Genomic DNA, 15,127 nt, shown 5'->3' with positions numbered 1-15,127 from the left:
TTATTTAGTTTTATGTGACCTCCAACTGTAGCTTTCAACTTATGACGCTATTCAGAAGTAAAGGTGAGGCGTAGATCAGGTAGAGCTTATACAAGTAGACCTGACTTGTAAATAGTAAAAGGGTGTACTATAACGAAGGCCGGTCCAGTTGACAAATAAATAACAAGTTCGGTTGTTCGAGGTGTGCTTTTGTAAGCCCACAAAAGCTGTCATGCAATTTTTAGTAACAACCACTCAGCGTCCTCTATAATAGCTGTGAGTTTTGCCAGCCCATTTTATTTCCCCCTTCTTTTTCAAGTTCATGGAACGAATTTTCGAAAAAAAGACCATCCTGTCAGTTTTGGCACCCTTCGATCACCTCCCAACGTTTATGAAACTATTCGGTAAATAAATGGAGCGGTCTGTTTACTTGACTTGATCACGGATTTTAGAGCAATCAATTTGATTCAGCCATCGCACTAGAACTATGGATCTCTTCCCTTTCAAATGGTAAATTGACTCTCCAAGGGCAAATTTCGACTTGATAAGCCAACATAGACCTTGTAAGCTCCATCTTGAAGAGCCCACTCCTGAGCCTCAACATCCCAACTACTCAAATCTCTTCGGGTGAGCGAAAATTCAACAGTAACGCTTTTACCACTAGCCACAGAGACTTTCTCGAATCCACGGAGTTGTCGCACAGGCCCGCCCGGAATCCCAATATACAACTGTACAACTTCATCGCCGTCCACACTGCCAGTATTCTGTACTTGGGCCGTGACGGTCACGAGATCATCCCACAAATGCGGATTGCCGCCCTCGACGATAGTAGCCGAGGGAGGGTATTGAGTCGTCGTTTTTTTTGTCTTACTCAGACGTAGGTTAGAATAATTGAATGTTGTATAGGATAATCCATATCCGAACTCGAATCTTGGCGTGATGTCATTTGCATCGAAGGCGCGGTAGTCGATGAATTGGCCCTCTGAGAAATCATCCTGTGGGAATAGCCAGTATTCACCTGCTGGTTCTGCCGGTGCAAGAAGAGAGCCATAGTCGCTTGCTGTCTTTGCTACTGTGTATGGAAGCTTGCCGGATGGATTAGCGTTGCCATAGAGGATGTCAACCAGCGAACGACCTGTATCTTGGCCGGGAAGGTGGGCAAAGATCACAGCGGTGATGTTCTCGTGATCGATCCAGTCATCGACTATTCGAATTCCGGCATTGTGAATCACAACAACTGTGTTTCCGCATTTGGTTGCAACGTTTGTGATCAGTGTATCACTGTAGTCGTCAAGCAAGTCGGTCCGATCAGCTCCCTCGGTAGCATAGCTATTGACAAAAACCAGACAAACATCCGAATTAGGATCAATATCAGGGTCCTGGGAATCAAAATCCCACATAACAGATGTACCATCGGCATAGGCCTGGCGCTGAATTGCCTCAATAGGAGTATCGATATAGGCAGCAGAGTTCGCACCAGAGCCACCCCCAACATACAATGTGCTATTGAAGTGGTCAGAGGTAGATCCCCATAAGAGACTGACTTCAAGAAATTCGGGTGACTGTGCATCATATCCGAATACTGAAACCAACTTGGGGGACTTGAGTGGGAGAGTGCTGTCTGTATTTTTCACAAGAACATGTCCTTCCACTGCACTTTGAAGAAGAATTGCCTTGGTGTCGGATGACTTGCCAATGACTTGTTGATGGGGAGTACTGACATCCGCTGGCATTCCGATGCCGGGGGATGGGATACCCGTGTCCTGGTCCAGCTGATACCATGTTGCGATTATGCTGGAGACAAATGGGTTAGTTGAGAAACTTCCCTTTTGATGTCTTATCTTACCGTGTGGCCATGTCATCTAGTCTCGACGCCTCCAGAGACCCGTTATTGATAGCAGTAGTGATATTACTGCCCCATACAGTCGAAGAGGGCATCACCATGTCGAGTCCGGCACTAGCGGCAGCAATGCCAGCATGTTGAGCATACCAATCAGTGATGACATATCCTAAGACTCATTAGAGATGTGAAATCTGGTTGAGATAATAGTATTAACAAACCTTGGAATCCCAGCTCCGTCTTCAACAGCCCATTCAGGGCCTTGCTGTTCTGGCAGCTATAAGAGTTGTTGAGGCGCTGATAAGAGCACATAACAGAAGCACTTCCTGCGTGAACAGCATCCTGGAAGGGCCAGAGATATAGCTCATGAATGGTCTTATCATCAATGTTTGATGAGACAGCCTCGGTGTATTCACCCTGAGAATTGCTTCCCGGGTTGCGATTCGTTTCTTGCTCATTACCAATGTAGTGCTATAATTGTCAGCAAGCGGTCTTTTAGAGAAGAATTCGCATCAAATACCTTAATGGAAGTGCCCACACCTGATGACTGCACACCCTTGATAGTAAAGTAAGCAAGGGATCCTGTCAGATATGGGTCATCTGAGAACCCTTCCCAGTTTCTTCCACCTTCAGCGAGACGGCCGAGAGGTCCGACAACGGGGCCAAGCATCAGATTCACACCCTTTCTGCGAAACTCAGCACCCATACCAGAACCTCGCTTTAGGGCAAGGTCTTTGTTCCAGCTTTGAGATGTTAGAAAAAGTCTCGAATAGCAGGACACATTGTTCTTACCTGGCTCCAACATGAAGACCACTTGGCCAGCTATTGACAAAGTCCGTTCCTCTCTGTGACAAGTTAGTTTCATAAAGAAGCTACCTCTCAATTTTAGAGCCTCACCAAACCATTTCCGGCATCGGAGACGCACAGACCTGGAAAACCAAGACGCTCAATAGCAGGAATGTTGCCAGAACACCCGTTGCTGACAGTTACACCTGCGGTCAAGTTGATTTTCTCATCTTGAGTGAGCTTGCCGACGAACAATTTTGCCTTTTGATAAGCAGACTGCCAGTCACTCGAGCCGGTTCCATTTGCTGTAGATATGTGAGAAGCCGAACGTAGGATTATTGGACATTGTACACGTACGCGAAGGATAAACAGGTGGTGATTGACCGTAGAAGTAAGTGTCACTCGTGATATTCTCAGCTTGAGTGGTCAAGACCAAGGAGAGACTCAGTAGTTCCAGTATACAAGCCTTGAATCCCATTTCGGCGTTCTGGTGTCAGCTGAAAGTAATGTATTCTTGCTGAGGAAATCAAGTCAATTTATAGATCAGACGAGAAGATGAGATGAGAGGGCCTTGGCTCCTCAATGCACCTTCTAGCGTATGTTTCTCGGCTTCTGATTCCCCAACATGATGAGGAATGTGAGTCGCGACAGTGCCAATAGGAAGGGATGGGTGAATAGGCATGCAGTCTTTTCGAATTGCACCTCAATTCTGCCTGATTCTGTACGCTAGTCACAAGAAATGACAGGCAATACTTCAGTCGCCAAGGACAGATCGTCTCATCCCAGACGGGTGAATGCCGGCGATATACGCGTGTTATTCAACAACCCGATGAAATGCCGATGGAATAAGCCTAAATGGGAAATTCCACGGACAATCCTCTAAGTGCGAAAGGCATGGTCGGCAACTCTTTCATTTTTCATCGGTTCGTAATTTCAACACCAAATCAGATAACTTCAGTCAACTGTCTGGGGTAGGGACCCCCATTATGTAGCGACTATTTACTTTGGGATTAGGGCATGGCACTGCCGAGCCGGGGAAGCGGGGAAGCGTGGGGTAAAACCTGGAGCAAGCCGTCGTACTTCGGATTCTAGAGAATTAAGTGTGTCATTCTGAGCGCGAGAAATTTATCATGCAGAGGCTAGAGAGCATTTGCGAACTTGATTTCTCGACCGTTATAGTTTTTCCAGGCTAGATCGACTGTTTTACTAGATGCATGTTGATCAGATAATGTACTTCCCGGTAACGTCAGCAAAAGAGATAAGTGCGACAAATCCAACCCGGTAATAAGTCCGTTCGATGTAACCTTGAGGCTTGGTTGATGCTAGCCGAGCTCTTTTTCCACTTAAAATCCTACGACTATTCGCCACGATATATTATCCCGAATATCTAGGACTACCGTCGGTTACGACGTGTCATTTCGCGATTCCTTATTTCTAGAGGTATTCCTAAGATCCCATCAACTCTTACCAGCCAAGCAAAGCTACTTGTATCGAAAAATACAAGAAGCCATGCCGCTCGAACACGTCCGAGGACATGACGTCGGAATGCCGATCGTTTGACTCCCGATTCAATACAGAATAATAAGCCTTTAAAGTATCATCGCGGATAAATGTAAGGTTCAAAAAGGTTATTCTCGGTTAAATAGCTTTCTAACTTGATGGGTGTCTATAATAACATCCAGATACGACTATTTCCACCAATGGCGATACCCCGGGATTTCACACTCCAGTCTTTCTCCGCATTCCCCGCAGTCGATCCCTTCCATTCTGGGGATATCTCGGCCAAAGTGGTGCCATATCCTGCACCATGTCTTTGTCGTTACTGGTTGCTTTTAATCAGCGTGTATTGACCCCCGTGAGACCGTTATGAGTGAAGTTATAAAGCGTGCGAGTCCCAGTTTTGCAGTTAGCCTGCTCAGTCTGGTCGATTGGCACTCGTAACCATGTACAAAATCTCAAATATCTACGGTTTGTTTAGCTGATACATAATACTCTTGATGCAATGCTAATAGTACCTAGTTCTCGCCGCCTTTGGTACCATCGGCGGGGGTCTCTTCGGTTTCGATGTGAGGTATGAGCGTCGTTCCGTCCGCTTGATATATAATGCAAATTAACTTCTTCGTAGCTCCATGAGTGCCTGGATTGGCGTCGATACCTATACTGCGTACTTTGGCTATCCTGACTCCAATCTTCAAGGAGGTGTAAGTTGCGAAGTCTCTCTCATATACTCTCTTCGAGATTGAGAACTAATCGTTCAGACAGATCACTGCCTCCATGTCCGCAGGCTCTTTTGCTGGATCCCTCGCAGCCGGATGGTTATCAGATTTACTCGGCCGTCGCAAGGCACTCATGATTGCCTCATGGGTATGGATTGTTGGAGCAATGGTTCAATGCAGTGCACAAAATGTCACACATCTCGTGGCCGGTCGTGTTGTGAGCGGTCTCGCTGTCGGTGTGACCTCATCACAAACATGTGTCTACTTGTCCGAGCTAGCTCCAGGTCGCATACGCGGCCGAATTGTTGGCATGCAGCAATGGTCCATTGAGTGGGGTATATTGATTATGTATCTCATCGCATATGGCTGCTCACAAGGTGTATCTGGACCCGCTGCATTCCGCATCTGCTGGGGTATTCAGGCCGTTCCTGGTCTGATCCTTTTCATTGCACTGCTATTCTTCCCCGAGTCACCTCGCTGGCTCGCTCAAAAGGAGCGCTGGGAAGAAACTGTCGAGACACTCGCTATGATTCATGCAAATGGCAATCGCAATGATCCCGTTGTGCAAGCAGAATTTGAGGAAGTCCAGGAGGCTGCTCGAATTGCTCATCAGTCAAAAGACGTCTCATTCCTTGCTTTGTTCGGACCTCGTATATGGAAGCGCACTCTCTGCGGAGTCAGCGTACAGGTCTGGCAGCAATTACTTGGAGGTAACGTTGCAATGTAAGTGAATATCCGTAACATCGAGCCACTGCTATAGATTTGACTGATAATTTTTGCTAGGTACTACGTTGTGTATATCTTTGAAATGGCTGGAATGGTAAGTCACCCAGATACCGTTGATCAAATAGGGAATCCCCACTGACACATTTCAGACTGGAAACACAACCTTGTGGTCTTCCGCTATTCAATACGTGATCTTCGTCATCACCACCGGTATCATGCTCCCCTTCATTGACCGTGTGGGTCGACGAACCTTGCTACTTATAGGATCAGTATCCTGCTGCGTGGTCCATGCAATTATCGCTGGTGTCATGGCAACTAAAGGCCACTCTGTCGCCGAGGTTAATGGAAATTCCAACCTTACCTGGATTATCACCGGCAACGCCGGTACAGCAGTTATTGCGTTCTCCTACATCTTCACCGGTATATACGGTTTCACCTGGGTATGTGGAAACTATCTTAATAATGATAACGCTGCTAACACTCAATATAGGCCCCAATAGGGTGGATCTATGCCTCCGAGGTATTCCCATTGAAGTACCGAGCCAAGGGAGTCGGACTATCAGCCGCCGGTAACTGGATATTCAATTTTGCCATCGCGTTCTTCGTGAGTCCAAGTTTCCACAATATCCAGTGGAAGACGTACGTTATCTTTGCAGTCTTCTGCTTTGTCATGACGTTCCATGTGTTCCTCATGTACCCAGAGACAGCGGTAAGCAGTTACACCCCTAAAAGATTATTGATTCAAGGCTCAATATGCTAATGCGCACATCATAGGGGCGGACGCTCGAGGAGATTGACATCGTCTTTGACTCAAATGTCAAACCATGGCGTACCAATCTGATTAACGACACCTTCGAGGAGGAGGTTGAGAAGCACAAGAATGAGAAAGTCCTGAAAGTGACTGAAGCCACGCATGAGGAGGTAGTGTAGCCAATAGGTTCCAAAGCTTCGAATAGATGAATCGCACTTGGACTAATAAGTCAAGTTAAAATAAATGAATTCAGTGATAGATGTAAATAGAGTATTAAATTAATTGAAAATGTATCCCGTTAATAGTGTGCGTCAGCAGCATGCAGGTGCCCTTAACTCTACCGATGTCGAGATCGTCAGTAGAGTGGAGATGAAAAGAAGTGAATTATGGATTTGAATATTGTTAATTTCATCAAAACTGAGCTAAAAATGAATTCTAAGCAAAAATCACACTGATATTCGAAGTATTCAAAGTGAATAGAGAAAGGAGACAAAATAGAAAGTGGGCCGAAACCCCACCTGCTCATCCGGGCGATCGCACGCAATCATATTTTTATTAGATAAACCTGTTAGATGACGGGTCTGACGTCAAGGCTATTGTCGAATTGTAGTGCATATGCGAAGTTGTAAGGAGTATGTATTTCTTGCTGTCGCATCGATGGTCACATGACCTGATACCCATCAAATCTCGAACAATTTATTCAAGACATTGGGAGGCATTTGAGGTACCTTTTTACCTAGGTACTTGCATCTGATTACGGGGTAGGTAGCTCAATACCTAGTTTAGTAGTGTACTTTAATTGCAATCAGTATCCGAACCTTTGGTGCGCCTATATCCATATGTATCATTTCACTTCATAATATCAAGAAAATATCTTCTATTCTCATGCCTTAGAAGATGATTCAGCGTCTAGTATCGTATTCGTATGGATTTCATTTCATTAAGATCCACTGCTCAATGCTCACAGAAGCTGTATGCATGCTGTTGCCATCCATGTTCAGCCTTCTTCACGAACGCACCACGAGCTTTCATTAGCTGGATTCTGTGCTCTTTTGCTTCCTCCAATCCCATAGGCAGGCCTTCATCATGCGCGCGAACCATTTCCATCAGCTCGACAGGCAGTACCCCGGAATTTTTTGTCTCCAAGTTTTTCTCATTAATTAGAGCCACCAACTCGGCTGGTAGCTTAGACAAGGCAGCTTCCCGGTTCGTGTTTCCGAGGATAGAGTCTAGCCACCAGTTCATTTGCTGGGGAGGAACGTTGGCTGTCGAGATGATGTGGCTAGTAGGGTCAACAAGCCAGAGCGCAATGAAACGCCGGTGACCTGGTTTGGTCGGATCTATCAAGTGAAAAGGAGAAACACGGTGTTGGCTGATTTCCAAAAGTCAGAGACAAATCAAAACCATATGTGAAAGACAATGACAAAGACAGCTGCTACTCACAAGACATTTGGGAATGCAAGCAATCTCCCTTGGTGCGTTTCGACTTCGCCATAGTTCTGCAGACAAGGGGAATTACGTCCACCCAGATAGGTTCCATATATCTGTTCTAACCAGTGATAGGAATCTTGTCCTACATCGATATCGTCATTCAAATAGGCTGAGGTTTGCATACGGAATGAGAGGTTGCTTGTTGAAACGTTGTCGCTGTCCAAATAATACAGGGCCGTGGCGCAAATATGTTCATTTAGCTGGCCCTCAACCTTCACTTTGTGTTAGAATAGTTTTATTCTCAGGTTGGTGTTAGAAACCTACATGCCAACCACCGACTGGAAAATCTGGCTTTTCAGGTGTAAGTTCAATGGATGCCATTTTGACAATGACCTGAAGACCAGACTGTGCAAACTTCTGCGCGAGGCGATTTTCCGGTGCTGGTGCATAGTTGATCTCATCAAACGAGAGCTCGGGGATCACTGGTTTACGAAGATATTCCCATTTCTTCTCGGTTTCGTCATCAAACTCAGGGTCGTATCCATATCCACGTCTTCGTAGTTTCTCGTCCTCCCAATCTACCACCTGATCCTCACACTCATAGGGATTGGATGGGATCCAATTGTCTTTGTTCTCGTCACTAAACCAGGTAAGCATATAGCGTAGTCAGCTGGCTCGAATTACTTACTCTGGATTATCAGGATATGGAATTCGGGGCTCAGTTCTTCCAGCACCGACTCCTCTTCTCCATCTCTCTGCAAACACAAGGCATTGGTCCCAGGCCGGAAGCGAAGTCTTAATCAAGTTTTCAATTGCGTGGTAGACCTGCGGGTAGCTCTGTGGGTGGAGATTGTTTATGTAGCTGGTAAACTTCACTGTTCCGTCGTCTTGGAAAGCAACGTTTGCAGGCAGCCACTGGTATGTGTCTGACCAAAACTCAGGCGGTACCTCTCCGGATCCAACGCCATACCTGAATCTATCGCGTGTGGGATCATACTTCCAATCGTCCTTTGGAATAACTTCGCCTTTGCCTGCCCATTTTTCGATGGCATCATCGACTCCAACAACTTCTTCTTTGAAGACTTTACTGCGTCCATACACCAATGGGTACATTGAAGGATGCACCAGATCCTGAACCATACCATTGGTAGTAGGATGCCAATCAGGGTCCGATTTCTGATCGTCTTTGATCATCCTGAAAGCCTGGCGCAGAGCCTCATGCAGTTCAGGCGAAACGAGCTTGTCTGATTTAACGACAGATGCGCAAGCATCAAGGGTCGGAATGAGACCAGTCATTTCATAGTATTTGGCTTTGCTCCGGAGTTCCTGGATACACTTTTGCAGAGAATGTCAGTACAAGACCCAAAACACGAAGAAGAGAACATACGCAATCGAATGTCTTCGTAGTAATGATGCCTTCTATATAGCTGTCCTCCTCGTAAAAGATGTCAGCTTCTACGCGGAGGTTGCCGTTTTCATCCCAGTATTGACGTTTGTCGCGCCTCGCTAGATTGCAGAAGTACGCATCGGGAATAGCCAACGCTTCGTCGCGCCATTTAGAAACAATCAGATCGTCAAAGACTTTAGTATGCCAGTTTTCCTTGTCAGTAAGACGATCCATGATGCTCATCGCAGCGAGCTCTCGGATCGAGATCAAGTCGGATTTAGCCCCCCAACAGCTACCATGGGCTCCGATGGGATAGTGACCCTCTTTATTGTGCGTATCATGGCGTAATGGGAGACCAAGTCCTGGGTAGTCTGGCATGGTCGATAAGCCACGGATGGGTGATTTGCTTGATTGAAAGGGTTTAAGATAAGTTTTGCAAAAATGATGTCTTATCGAGGCAATCTGTTTCATTTGAGGCCATTAGCGGATTGTTGTCGATTTAAGTAGTTCACAAGCCTTGATGCAGTTCCAAATTAGCACAGGCGTCTATCGGGAATAAGATGCTGTTGCCTGATCTACCTTACTTGATGTGTGATAATGCCGTCGAAAAGGGGCTTAAAAACACAATCTAACTTGATCAGGTTAAGCGCGCAGGCAGAAGGAAGCCTACAAGTACAGCGCTATATCTATTTAGGCTAGATTCGCCAATCCTTATCAAAACTTCAAATTACACTGCTTCATCTCACATTTCCTCTCATAACTTCTTACTTACTCCACCTGTCGACTTGAAATAATTACAGGTTTTAAATAAAGCTATTTTCTATCAGCTTCTCCAGTTTTAGAAAGATTGACTTTGAATTGCAGACGTGGTGGTAGTTTAAAATTTGAAAGTTGAGAGCTTACATAAGTTTTGTGGACCCTTTAAGATCGGCGTAAGTAGATCGGCGCTAGTGCAGAGAGAGTCCATACTGTATACCATGTGGATATTCCGTGTTTCCCTAACTTCAAACTTAGCTCCCCGTCCGAATAAGATTGATGCAGTAGCTAGTACATAATCCTGTTGAAAGGGATCGAATAATTCGTCTTTTTGCTCGTATTGATGAAGCTGATGCGAAGATGGAGCTCAAGAATCCTGACCAGGGCAAAGCTGGTGCCGCTCCTGATGTAAGTGCTATTCGTGATGCTGCTGAAATTAGTGGTGTTGATCTCCGTGATGAGCTTTAACTCAGGGCGTTGAATTTGGTGGTACTGTGAGGCCGCAATCCGGCCTCAGGATTCCTGGCGAGGAAGGGCATAACCGCCCACCGCCTGAAGTCAGGCGATAGGTCTTCAGTATTAGATAGCAGCTTCTTGAAAAATTCAATCCCCATGCCTAAGAAAAGGTTTTTCTCACAGCATCAAAATTTATTTGTTCTAGTTAAGATCCCCCCCTGTTTAAGCAGCCTGCCTCTTCCGGCAGGAAGTTCCTTTATATCTTCCCTCTGGGTCTACCGCCTGTGCACCTAGTTCCGAGTAGGCCTGTAGCCGCTCGTTCCTCATCAGACACCCTTGCCTCCACCATCAGTGGAGCGAGTGGTGTCCTTTCCTCTCCGACACAAGGGCTCGTGCCTCGCCCTTCACCCTATCCTTACAGTCACCATAGGTCTTTCCAAGGACCGGACATGGCTCCGAGCGCGGTTTTCCGTGGTGATCGGAGTTTTGATGATGATCCCGCCGATTTCCTTTTAGAAATTGAGTGTGAAACAGAGGAGCGATTTCCTCAGTCGGTTGGCGATGAGGCCAAACAGACCGTGCATCGGTTTTACTGCCTGAAGAGAGGGCTCCAAGACCGGGCCCTAGAGTGGTTCCGGCAACTAGATCGCAAAGAGCGGCAAGACTGGGGCAGCTTCAAGAAGCAGTTTGAAGAGCGGTGGTCGCTGAATTCTCAGATTCTGAGACAGGAACGTTGGGCCCGAAGCCAAGCGTTTAGCAGCCTTAAGCAGGAGCCCAAAGAAACATTGTCGGACTACCTTAAGCGTGCGGATCAGATGCACCGAGGCTTAGGTATGGAGCGACCAGACGGTGGCATGCGGCTGTTAGAAGGCTTGCATGATCCAGAGGTGGCACGGTGGGCGGGTATCGGCATGGGAGTGAGGGGGCAGGAGACCTTCGAAGAGGCGGCGCAGATGATTCGCCTATTCAACTTACACTCTCGAGAGGAGGTCACCGTGTCAGGGCCTCCAGAGGCCAAGAAGCTAGTCACTGCCGAGGAGGCGCTGATCCGGGTCGCTGAGGCGATGCCAGTGATGATGGATAGCCTGAGGGAGATATGGGCCATCAGGAACCAGCTGGGTGACGCGACGCCTGCACAGAGCCGATCGGCTAGCAGCGAGAAATGGAAGGCTCCGAGTCAGAGACAGGGTCAAAAGCCTCAGAAGCCCTTAGATCAGTACCATTGAACTACCCCAACGACTATTCACATGGGCTTCCTTTCCCCCGCCGCATGCCCTAACGTCTTTTCCGACGTCACACGTGGTGGTTACAGTGGCCAGCTTCATGAGCCACACTGTTCCTTTGGTATCAATCCACACAAATTCCTTGCACAACGTATGTGTTTTTGCAACAACTCAAAATTAACATCAGACTAATATGACATTTGAATAGCCATTGCCCATCGTGACGCCATCCATCGAGAGGCTTTCCGCTGGGCCTCTACTCAGGTTTCTGCCAACCCAAGCCTGTGCTAGTGTTGGCGAAGACGCCTTAGTCAACGCCCACCTCGCCGCCTCCCTCGCCAGCGCTCGTATTGGCGATAGCCCCACGTTAGAGCTCGAGCTGCTGGTGCCCTGGCCCGCATTTTAATTAATCTAGACGCATAATTAAACGCTCGTGTCAACGCGTATAGCGGGTTTTATAAAGCCGATGATGATGCCTGGGACCTTACCTGCGATGTTGATTGGGAGGCCACCCGTGCATCCCGCGATGATGCTGACGCTGACGAAGTTGTGGATGAGAATATCAAGGAGCATTCCCATGCTAGGGAAGACAGAGTGTGAAGAAAGTCCGGTCCGGTATATATGGTCAAAGGTCGTCTTTCTAAATTCAGATGCTCTATTAGCCGTAGGTTCGGTAATGCTATGTTCTGGCAGAAATGAGTTTTGCTTATCTATTATTATTTTTCTCTATTTGGCTCGTTTTCCCCAGAATTGAGGATGGATTAGCCAGCTCTGGGTCTTGTGAGACTTATAGGTGAGATACTGCAGAGTTTTCAGATCGTAATGAAAGCCAAATATCAAGAAGGATCAATATCATTGTAGTATTGGTATGGGTATTCTCGAAGGCAAACTTTGGAAGTAGAAAGTATGGTATCTTAACAAAACGAGGACATAACGAAAAACATCATCACAGCATGCCGGTTGCCCGGATAAAATATTTGAAAGAAAAGATCACAAAGTAGGTCGACCAACGTGGTGGACTACTCACTGCTGGTTTTTCAATCAAAGCTTTTCTCAATGTGCTCGCTGTGCTCATGATCAGGAGCAGTCTTCTTACTGGCGCGGCGAATAGCTTCATCCTCAACGTCCTCCAGCGAGCGAAGTAGTTCACCCTTACGGCCGTACATGTGTGGCTCTGTACGGGCAATCTTGACAACATCGAACCAGCCGTTGCTCTTTTGGAAGATTCGGTCCATCTCCTCCAATGAGCGCGAGGTCGTCTCGGGGAAAAAGAAGTAGGTAAAAGGCACGATGAAGGCGTTACTACATTAAATTAGTATAAATGAACCTCAATTTATGTGAATATCCCTGAGGTCACTTACATCACGGCGAATATAATATAAGTTTGGTATCCAATGTTGTTGAAGGCGACGGGAGTAATCATGACCACCATGAAGTTCCAAATCCAGTTGGAAGACGTTGCCAATGCGTTTGCAGGAGCGCGAATCTTCAGAGGAACAATCTCTGCTGGATAAAGCCAGGTCATACCAAGCCATCCAACAGCAAAGAACGTGTTGAAAACAAAGAGGAAAACCGTTTGGGCAATTCCGGCTTGGGTTCCCACGGGGCCATCATTGCTGGACGAGATTTTATCAGTGATGGCAAGAATGACCATCGACAAACTCATTCCCACAGCGCCGAAAATCATAAGGGAGCGACGGCCGAACCTCTCAACAGTGAATACGGCGACCCAAGAAGCGAGGAAGTACTCCGTGCCGTTGCAAGCGGAGATGAGCCGGGACATCGTTGCAGATAAACCAATCTGATTCTGAAGCAGTGTAGGTATGTAATAAGTAATCAAATTAATACCTGAGATCTGCTGGAACATCTGATTTATATACGCCAGGCAGGTTCGGTGGAAGTGGCGATCTGGGCCCATTGTGAACATGTCACGGAATGAGCCCTTTGCCATTTCGAGGACCGTAGCCTTGATAGCGACGAATTCAGTATCGATATAGTGTTCATCTGTCTCATCACCCATGAGACATGCTAGAACTTCACGGGCTTCCTCTTCACGACCCTTCAGAATGAGCCAACGAGGAGACTCGGGCAAAAACATGACAAAACCGAGGATTATAAGGGCAAAGAAGATCTGGAAGGCCAGAGGGAAACGCCAAGCCACCTCGGATGGATCAGCGAACATCAAACTGCAAAAGTTAGAATCTAGTTGATAAATTCTCAGGCCGTGTTGACTTACCCAAAATCAATCCAGTAACTGATGGTGATACCACAAGTAATCATCGCGCCCTCAATCATCACCATTTGTCCTCTACGGTGAGATTTACAGCACTCAGACTGCCAGGTAGGCACAGTGGAAGTATTGATACCGTTCCCGAATCCAGTGATCAAACGGCCAACGACCAGTTGGGCCAGGCCATACGAAGTACATTGCAGAATGGCACCGATGACCATAATGAGTGAACCGATGAAGATGGCCTTTCGGCGACCTAGTATGTTGCCGATCCAGATAGTGGGAATAGAGCCAGCGAAACATCCCAAGTTGTACGCAGCGACAGTGATACCCTGACGGGTAGATTGTGCACTTTTCTCCGCCGCGGTCCAGCCAGCGGTGTTAGTCGTGTCGATACTTGGAAAGTACTTGGTGAAGGATTCCAATGTAAGTAGACCGCCGGTCACACCTTGGTCGTAACCGAATAGCAAGAAGTCCATGCCGGCAATGATACCGATAGCAATCTGAAGCTTGGTGCCATTGAGGCCCAAGAATCGCTTAGTAGGCATGTCGAAGGGTACGGCAGGTTTTGCACAGCCGGAAGTATAGTCGAGAAGAAAAAAATGACAAGTTGATCCAACGGTTGGTTCCTGGGGAACCGGGTGTATTTTAAACCTTGGAGAGAGTTTCTTTCATCGCGTATGGGGGCCTTAAACCCATGTAATCTTTGAGACTAGGATAAGAGCCCCCATAGGACGTCCTTCCCATTTTGTCATGTCATGATTCGAACAAATATCAAAAACGGCTCCACATCTCTATGCCCTCACTAATTGCAGGACGTGAGGCGATAACATGATTGGCTACAGCCCATACATTCACTAGTGAAAAGTCTCAAATTGATGGAATGTCGGCCCCAGAACCTGGCCTGGTGGTGAATCGGGCCACGCGAGAAGCCGGAGACGAAGACCAATAACGAAGCAAACCGGGTAAATATTAGTTATCGGCTTCTCCATCTTCGGCTTAGTTCGGTTTTACTCCCCGCAATAGTCTGTCTAGTTACCCCGGCCACCCCCAGATTCAGGACTCAACCCCGCCTATCTCATGTCAGATTTTGAAGGAAGAGTGGCGCTTTTAGGAAGTCAAGAAAGGGCCAAGTTCCAAGGTTGTGGCGTGTTGACCCCACAGTTTCTCGTTTCCCCATACTACCCCATGATTCAGAAACCCACTTTGATTAAGGAAACTCATTTGGTTGGGAATTCATGACTCTTTGTCTTTTTATCGCCATCGCTATCTATGTACAGGATCCAAGTCTCAAACAACAAGATCCTAGCATGCGTGGAAATGGGGCTATTTGGTGCTCAGATATT

General features: G+C 46.9%; 6 protein-coding genes across 6 annotated transcripts; 3 read left to right on the top strand and 3 right to left on the bottom strand.

The window, feature by feature from the left end:
• Positions 1–482: 482 nt before the first annotated feature.
• N7495_009044 (beta-glucosidase) lies at positions 483–3,083 on the bottom strand (the record flags this gene model as incomplete). The annotated part of the gene is made up of 7 exons (XM_057211695.1): positions 483–1,773; positions 1,826–1,988; positions 2,041–2,290; positions 2,340–2,562; positions 2,612–2,664; positions 2,717–2,910; positions 2,963–3,083. The coding sequence occupies 7 exons, from the start codon at positions 3,081–3,083 to the stop codon at positions 483–485; spliced, it is 2,295 nt and encodes a 764-aa protein (XP_057061238.1).
• Positions 3,084–4,548: 1,465 nt separating this feature from the next.
• On the top strand, positions 4,549–6,477 carry N7495_009043 (sugar porter family MFS transporter; the record flags this gene model as incomplete). Its single annotated transcript, XM_057211694.1, has 8 exons — positions 4,549–4,573; positions 4,625–4,676; positions 4,731–4,806; positions 4,868–5,544; positions 5,605–5,641; positions 5,697–5,987; positions 6,038–6,256; positions 6,322–6,477. 8 exons carry the CDS (start codon positions 4,549–4,551, stop codon positions 6,475–6,477), a joined length of 1,533 nt encoding a protein of 510 aa, XP_057061237.1.
• Positions 6,478–7,252: 775 nt separating this feature from the next.
• On the bottom strand, positions 7,253–9,494 carry N7495_009042 (DUF4246 domain-containing protein; the record flags this gene model as incomplete). The annotated part of the gene is made up of 5 exons (XM_057211693.1): positions 7,253–7,670; positions 7,742–8,001; positions 8,054–8,369; positions 8,418–9,064; positions 9,117–9,494. The coding sequence occupies 5 exons, from the start codon at positions 9,492–9,494 to the stop codon at positions 7,253–7,255; spliced, it is 2,019 nt and encodes a 672-aa protein (XP_057061236.1).
• A 599-nt stretch (positions 9,495–10,093) lies between these two features.
• N7495_009041 (uncharacterized protein) lies at positions 10,094–10,340 on the top strand (the record flags this gene model as incomplete). The annotated part of the gene is made up of 2 exons (XM_057211692.1): positions 10,094–10,106; positions 10,165–10,340. The coding sequence occupies 2 exons, from the start codon at positions 10,094–10,096 to the stop codon at positions 10,338–10,340; spliced, it is 189 nt and encodes a 62-aa protein (XP_057061235.1).
• Positions 10,341–10,777: 437 nt separating this feature from the next.
• Positions 10,778–12,151, top strand: N7495_009040 (uncharacterized protein; the record flags this gene model as incomplete). Its single annotated transcript, XM_057211691.1, has 4 exons — positions 10,778–11,504; positions 11,641–11,702; positions 11,760–11,917; positions 12,001–12,151. 4 exons carry the CDS (start codon positions 10,778–10,780, stop codon positions 12,149–12,151), a joined length of 1,098 nt encoding a protein of 365 aa, XP_057061234.1.
• Positions 12,152–12,588: 437 nt separating this feature from the next.
• Positions 12,589–14,329, bottom strand: N7495_009039 (uncharacterized protein; the record flags this gene model as incomplete). Its single annotated transcript, XM_057211690.1, has 3 exons — positions 12,589–12,853; positions 12,913–13,737; positions 13,788–14,329. 3 exons carry the CDS (start codon positions 14,327–14,329, stop codon positions 12,589–12,591), a joined length of 1,632 nt encoding a protein of 543 aa, XP_057061233.1.
• Between the last annotated feature and the right edge of the window lie 798 nt (positions 14,330–15,127).

This window comes from Penicillium taxi, assembly GCF_028828555.1.
Source record: "Penicillium taxi strain IBT 34144 chromosome Unknown utg000005l_segment0_segment0, whole genome shotgun sequence".
NCBI classification, from domain to species: Eukaryota; Fungi; Ascomycota; class Eurotiomycetes; order Eurotiales; family Aspergillaceae; genus Penicillium; species Penicillium taxi.
This window is presented reverse-complemented; position numbering and strand designations above follow the sequence as displayed.